The 8,131-nt window shown below is 35.2% G+C and overlaps 1 protein-coding gene across 1 annotated transcript; it reads right to left on the bottom strand.

The window, feature by feature from the left end:
* Nucleotides 1-621: 621 nt before the first annotated feature.
* LOC122600921 (RNA-binding NOB1-like protein) lies at nucleotides 622-4,473 on the bottom strand. The gene is made up of 5 exons (XM_043773698.1): nucleotides 4,085-4,473; nucleotides 2,285-3,299; nucleotides 1,517-1,685; nucleotides 1,272-1,388; nucleotides 622-973 (listed from the first exon to the last, which is right to left on the bottom strand). The coding sequence occupies exons 1-5, from the start codon at nucleotides 4,434-4,436 to the stop codon at nucleotides 827-829; spliced, it is 1,800 nt and encodes a 599-aa protein (XP_043629633.1). The 5' UTR covers nucleotides 4,437-4,473; the 3' UTR covers nucleotides 622-826.
* Between the last annotated feature and the right edge of the window lie 3,658 nt (nucleotides 4,474-8,131).

Below are 8,131 nucleotides of genomic sequence, written 5' to 3'. Positions count from 1 at the left end.
CAATTGATAGATAACCTTTAATTAGAAGGGGTTAGGCTCCAAAGAAATTATTAAGAGCGAAACAAGATACTCGGACAATTTTCTTCCTTTGTAGTATTCCACATGCAAAATTAATAGATTACTTATATAGACATAGACAATGCTATATATATACATGCTCAACTACTAATATATTACTCACACCTAAAATGCATGAGACATCGGATACTAAAAAATAATGAAATTTAAGAGTTTTGTATTACTGAAACATCGTTATCATGAAATTTCACTTTAATATTTTGAAATAAATGTATAGTATTGATGAAGATTTTTGTATGGTTGAAACATCGTATCGTGTGAAGTTGAACCATGTGAAGCACCGTCAAATTTGAGCTGGTTGGTTTCATTTTAATGTTTTGAAATAAATTTATTGTATTGATGATGAAGACTTTTGTATCGTTATCATATAAAGTTAGATCATGTGACATAGGTTTCACTTCAGTATCTCGAAATAAATGTATAATATTGATAGAATGTGAAGTTGGTTCAATGACTTGAAATAAATGTATTATGTAATGTGTATTATTCAATTCTGGTAAATTTCTAACTTCGGGACCAATGATAGATAGTATCATCCGGTAATGAACCATGAAAGATAAAAACTATGCACTAAAGTTAAAATATGCCCATGGGACTCTGGGACCAACGACTGATAGTTTTATCCAGTAAAGTAATAAACCAAAAGAAATGAAAACAAAACTGCACTCAAGTTCAAATGCCCATGGGACTCAAGTCTTAGAACACAACCTTAAGCAATATACATATTGCAAAATTTATGAGGACAACTCTAATGCTTCGAACGAGAATAGTGATTGTCATTCGGATTCCTCCTGCCACTAAAAACTGCTAGTGCTTTCCTTACTGGTGGTTGAAAAGGAGCCCGCTTCTCTGAATGGTGAGTAAACATTTCATTTGTAGCAAAGATGTCATCAGCCTACAAAATATAATCAAATACACAAATTATGAGCTTTATCATGGCAGCTTTAACCCATAGGTTGAATTGCGTTACATTGATAGTTGAAACCCCAACAGGCCAAACATGAAAACTCGACTATATATAAAAATTGGCCAGACTTGTCCGTAGTAGCCTAAAATGGTTCCAACTTTTCTCAACTTGCTATATGTTATCTCCATCTAATGAGCATTCTCTGAAGAAGTAAAAAATTTGGGAAAAAGAAGTGTTAATGTATCAAGACAACCCAACGACGTGGGTTTATGATTAGAAAAATCACCTGTTTATTCTTCTTTTTTGTCTTGGGTTGCATGAACTTCTGTGGAATTTGATCCTCACGTAGAATCGGATTCTTGGTAATGGCGTCCCTTCCACCTTGTGGCAGAGGTAATGAAAACTGGAAAAACAAAGATCAATTGCTATAAGTAGATAATCAGGCTTTGACATGTCGTGCCTTATATATTTTTCTATATACCTATCAGGGAGCTAATCCTACTTAATCAAAGATAATTCTGAAAAACTCACCTTAGTGCCCCGTACAGATACACGTGGTCGGCGAGCTGCAATAAGAGCTCCATTTTCACCAACGGTAACAGCTACTTTTCTTAATGTGCCTCCATTCCCACAACTTGGACAAAATATCCTACCAATCTCCATTGTCACCTTAAAGCAAGCATGACATTTCAATATCCACCTGCAAATTCAAGAAAACAGTGAACGACAATATCCATAATCATACTCTAAACATCAAATATATTACCAATTTGCAATTGCATAGAAACTGCAGATATAATGCACACATAGATACTGATGACAAAAGCTAGTACAAATACATAAGGACCAGCTGACCAGTCACCAGCCATCCGAGATGCCAATTTTAACCCATTTACTAATCGTGAATCGACTAAGGCCATTTTCTATAATTCTATCACTACTAGCTGGTCAGATGGATACAGTCTAATATGCTGACTAAAACAGAGATAGGTAAACTTCAAATGGGATGAACACGTCAAAAGCCTCCAAACGGTATCTTTAATGCATACAAGCATACAACTCCCTAAATTGCTTGATTCGGAAGAACTAAATTGGTATTGTATTTAATATAGAAATTAGACAAAAAGTGCTTCAGCACAACCCAACCTAGGCCTTTTACAACATGGGCAATTTACAACCCAGCCTGGGCCATTTACAGCTCATTTAGACCAATTAACTAGCCTGCCAAGTTGCCTACCTCTACCAGAGCACCAGACATAAACAGTCAAGAATAGCAAAGCAAGAAAAAAGACAAAGTACCTATGCAGCTCACGTATTTGCATTCCTCCTGGTGCAACTAGCCGTAAACCCATTTGCAGAATAACATTCTGCATTGCAAAATCACCAGTAACACAAGCAACACTCGACTCAGAAAGTGATCTTAACATCCAACTTTGCTCACTACTGTCATCATCCACATATGATGTATCAACACTTTCATTAGTCTCACTAGTCATATCCAAGTGTTCCAACGCTTCATTCACATCTTCAGTCTCGTTCTGTTCACCATTTTCAAAAGCCTTTTCCGAGTCTTCTTCAAGCCTCATTTTACCCAGAATTGTTGATACATCTTCTCCACCAGTCACCTTTTCTTTTACAAGTGATTCATCGGAATTTTCATAGATCAAATCTGGTAACTTCGTATCATCAAGATTTTCTTCATTTTCAATTTGTGCATTTGCGTCATTCTGAATTTCTCTTTCAGTTGCCGCCTCAGCCATTTCACGTCTAGCCTTTCTCCTCATAAACCTCCTATGAGTGCTTCGACTCACAGCAGGGAGCCAATCATCTGCATTATCATCAATCTGCCCCTGAGATGCATCAATTCCATCTGCCACCATCTTTTTCCCTTCAATTACAACTTCTTTCTTTTTAGGCAAATATTTTCGAGGTTTACCAAAAGCAGCATCATCATTATATTGTGCCTCAGATCCATTTGCTGATGCAGAATCTTCATTAGTTTGATCCTTCTCTCCAGGCATGGCATTCAGATCCAAAACATTCAGAGGAAGAATTCTTGAGGCAGCTCCTGAACCATCTCCATTTAGATGTTCCAATGCTTCCCATTGGGCCAAGTTAGGAACATTGGACCCCCATCCAGGCAACTCTTTCTCCGGAAGCCTCCTCACATTAACCGTACGAATAGGGGGAGGGGCATCCCGGAGATGGCTAGTTCCATGAATTTGAGATTCCAAGGTATAAGTCAAAGCAATGAGTTTAAGATCAACATCTGACAGTGTTTGTAGATCTCCGGTTGCCCTTGCAAAGCTAATAACTACAAATACATCAACGAAAACACACTTTCAAACGCTACACAAAAAGTCTATCAACCTACTCACAGGACTATTAGATAAAGCATCCCCCATAAGAGTAAGGGATACCAATCAAGATTTACCACATCACTCACGTTTTTCACCCAACATAAGTATCACACATCACCTTTTTTCCACCATATAAATTATATTAAAAAGTGACAATATTATCACCCTCTCACTTCCCATCACACAATGACCAGCGTCCCAAACGCCGCCAGCAGAAATCCAAAAATTTTCTCTTTCTTTTAAAAAAGCGTTGAGATGTTACCGAAAACATCCTAATGTATAATCCATATGTCACATTTTTCACCAATTTCAAAAGGAAAACTTGCTTATAGAGAGTACTATAAAGTACAAACTTCGACAATGTGTTCGGATTAGCTTATTTTGAGAGCGTATTCACTTATCAGACATCCATAAAGTGCAACTTATTGCTTTTCAGATTAATAAGCTGAAGTTCATAAAATTAAGTTCATAACCTCACAAGTCACAAGCTAAAAAATATGAGCAAACTAGAACTTTGAATTATTTTCAAATATCCCTCAATATGAGAAAATTTAACTTATCTACTAAATTTCATATAACCAATTTATCAAGATTGTAACTTTATGCTGAATTCTTCATTTTCGCAACTTTCCCACATTAATAATAGCTAAATCTTGAACAACACACATAAAAAAAAAAAAAACAATAAACATAAAACATATATATGTGTATATATATAAGAGGGGTTAAAAGTAAGGACCTTTTTTGATAGATTCAGGGGAAGGTTCCATAATATCAACAGTAAAGGGCAACAAATTAAGTCTATGACGAGAAGTAGGATCTCTAATTTCTCGAATAACATCAGAAACCGAAACAAACTTATCGGCAGAGCTATGAAGCTGTTCACCGCCTTGTATGATTGCATTTGCATCCACCACAGCGACGGCGATGCCTTTGGTTGATTTGCAGCTGCCGACGAGATTTAAAACGGTGGATTGCGATGGATCATTGTGGTTGGTGGGGTTTTCTGATGATGGTTGTTGTTTTTGTTTTAAGATGTTGCTCCAGCACGGTGGTGGTGGTGAGGGTTTTGGTAGCTCTGTTATTTCCATTGTGGGTTTTGGGGGTTGTGAGGGAAAAAGATGCTGTGATAATTGGTGTATTGTAAAACCCTAGTTGTGTTAGTTATTTTATATCTATAGGTTGTATGCTTTTTTTTAACATTAAAAATTAAATTTATTGATATGTAATGTAGCAAGATACTAGAGAGTACATATTAACGTTCAAATGAAGCAACAAAGTAAAACAACTGGGTATTAAAACAGAAAATTATTCCATTGAGGCCATGTTATCGCCATAATGTTGTTGGTGGATCGATTGGTTAGCCATTGGAAGCTGAGGCCTTTCATTTTTTTGACAGCAAACCGGAGTGCGGGAGCTTTATTTAGAAAAATGCACTCATTTCGGGTCTTCCAAATCACCCAGCAGTATGTGAGTATCGCGAGCTGCACCATATTCTTTTTGTGGTGATTTGTGCTACAACTATAATGAAATTCCAGGAGTTCTCTTATCGACTCGGGTTTTTGAACAGGGAGTCGACACCACACCATGAGTATGGTCCATAAAGAGTCAGTAAAAAGGACATTCCAGAAAGAGATGGTTTGCTATTTCATCTCTTAGATTACATAGCGAGCAAGTAGGGGATACTATGGAGATGTTTTTGGTAATGAGTTGATCCGAAGTGGCGGCCCGGTTCATTTCTAATCTCCAGCCAAGGATGTTAACCTTAAGCGGTGCTAGTCTATTCCAGGGGAAGGCCCATTGCTTTGGCCCGTATGTAGAATTTTGAAGCTTGGTCCTCATTGCCTTAACTGTGTAACTTTGAGAATAGTCGATCTTACATAACCAGGAATCTTCATTATCTGAGAGTCTGTTGCTGATAACTTGGGACATCAAGAGTTGCAACTGATGAAGCTCCGATGATGTGGATGGAGGCCGTAGCCAATTCCATTCCCAACCTGTAAAATGTCCGTTTTCTGTGCAACGCTCATTGATCAGGCATCCTTTATACCTTTCGAGTTTGAAAAGATCTGGGTAGGATGATGCAAGTGAAGTGTCGCCTATCCAAATATCAATCCAAAATCTGAGAGATCTTCCATTGCCTAACTTACCATAGCCTTATACATGTATGTCCCTAAAGCGTTTGTGTGTCCTCTTTTTAGCCCTTTAGTTCGAAAAATGTACATGAAATCCATCACATGCATTGGATAGGTGAAAATGTGAAACACAAGGACGTTTCACGCTATTTTAAAAAAAATTGAGTTTTTGTTTTGATTCACTAGCATAAAATCCACGCAATACCAGTACAACGGTGATCATGTCAACTGTGTGGTGGTCGCTTAAGGCCTCTAGAAACCTTAAACCGTCATTAGTGGTGTAGATAGTTGATACAAAAGTAAAGAGTTAATAAATATATTTTAAAAAATCAAGGATTGATAATGTAATTTAACCAGGCAAAAGTGTGTGTTACAATATATTAAAAGGCACTAGATAAAAATAAAGCATGACTTTTCAACGCTCCAAGAAATAAAATGTTGTCTTTCTATTAGATAGTCTAATGTTTGATATTTTCATAGTCATTTTTTAGACTGTTTGTACGCAAAAAAAAATATAATTCTTATACAGTTTGGCTACTTAAATACAGTGTGACATGATGCAATGTTAATGTATTTGCTTCATTTGGATGTTTTCAAATTGTAATTGCATCCTGTTAAGTGTTAATAAGTCATTCGTAAAAAATGATCAAAATTTGAACAAACAAATAAAAACGGGAATATGAGAACGGATTCAATAAAAAAGAATTATAATATAACATGAATGGTTTAAAATGGACTGGACTCAAACTTTAGTTAAAAAAAAAGTGATAATAGATAGACTTAAAAGATGTGACTAAAAATATAACTAATTTATTTGACGGTTGACATATATACACATTTTTTCTTTTTAAATCCTCATTATTAATTTTGTTGTATATCACTTTTTTGTTAGAAATATTTTTAGGATTATATTTTAGACTCTTAGATACACTAAACATTTACTTTGAACGAACGAGTACTTGAAAACCATTGGTTTTTATATCAGTTGGTAGATCCGTTATCCGTAGATAGATATTGGATTTGGGCCAAAATCTGGGTTAGTAAATACATAGTTGGGTTTCACGAAAGGCCCGGGTCAATTTTTATAACTCGTCTATTCAAATTATTAATCAACGTTTTGGACAATTACACTTCAATTCTTACTCAAAACAAGTGAGATGTAAATCTGTAATGCTATTGGATCAATGTGAGATTGTGAACGGTTGTTTAGATCTATATGAATTCAAGGAATTTTGTTACTGACTAGTGACTACTCACTTTGTATACTATATAGTGAAATTGATATCTTTTTGACGGACTATACATTGCCTTCACAAAAGTGTAGAGATTTAATAACTAACATGACAATATGACATGGCAAGGATAGCATGGTATGGCGTTTTGGAGAACCATAATTACATATGTTTCTAATGAAGCAATACTCAAAATTAGTTCGATTATATTTGAATTACTACGATCATTCAAAGAAAATTAAGATAACTTAGCGGAATTCCATCCATTCTTCTTCTTTTCGGCTAAAAACTTACCATCATTGGCACAACAATTAAAAGGAGATGTAGGATGGAAGCAAGCAGTTCATCTGGTAATATTGACTTCGATTTGGTGTATATGGAAGAACAGGAATAATCTCGTTTTTAATTCAACCGGACGTTCTGTGAGTATAATTATTGAGAAAATTTGGACTTTATCTTACATATGGATTAAAAGTCGATCAAGATATAAAACTTTGACATGGGAAGCTTTGAGTAATTTTAATGTTTTCGAGTTTGGTTAGATAATATTTTGGTTGGCTTTGTTAATGGTGTATTAATTTACTCTTGGTGTATGTATTGTAAACTTGTTTGTGGCTTAACGTTTTGTTGGGTCATCTAATAATAGTAAGGGATTAGTGCGTCGGAATGCAACAAACTATGCCCAAAAGGTTATAGTGTGCACGAACTAACGTTTTTTTCTATTGTATGCATAAACTTAGTAAAAATGTTCAAATCATGCAATGTGTATACGTGGCAGTTCATATGAGTTGCCACGTGTAAATTTTTTTTTTTGAATAGGCCACGTGTAAGGTTTATATTGGTCGGTTACAAAAAGTTGCATGATATAAATTTTTTTATTAAGTTTATCCATACAATAAAGAAAAACGTTAGTTAGTGCACACTATAACCTTTTGAGCATAGTTTATTGCATTCCGACACACTAAACTCTAATAGTAATTGATTTTGTTAGGTCGTTAAAAAAAAAAAAAATTAACGGAATTCCTCAAAAGCTTATTATTTACATGAGATATACTATCTGAAGCTAAAACTATAACCAAATCACATAAAATCATTTAGGCTATAAAAATGCCACACATCAATTGAAAACCTCAAAGGGTCGACATGATCAACCTTCAAACAAACATACTATTTCACATGGTATTCACACATCATCATTTTTCCAACCATTAGATCACCCACTAATCAAATCTCCACCATCCAATCACCTCCCAACCATCACTACTTCCACGTCATCACAACCCAAAAACAGCCACGTAACCTTGACAATTTTCACACACCAAAATTAATGATGCAACTCAATTTTATTTTATAACCTTGTCGACCGTCATATCACATTACAAAATCTATATCTATATTTTGTAACTTGTGTATAAATAA

Source organism: Erigeron canadensis, chromosome 5, assembly GCF_010389155.1.
Source record: "Erigeron canadensis isolate Cc75 chromosome 5, C_canadensis_v1, whole genome shotgun sequence".
NCBI classification, from domain to species: domain Eukaryota; kingdom Viridiplantae; phylum Streptophyta; class Magnoliopsida; order Asterales; family Asteraceae; genus Erigeron; species Erigeron canadensis.
The sequence above is the reverse complement of the archived record's forward strand: the minus strand, read 5'-3'. Positions and strand labels throughout refer to the sequence as shown.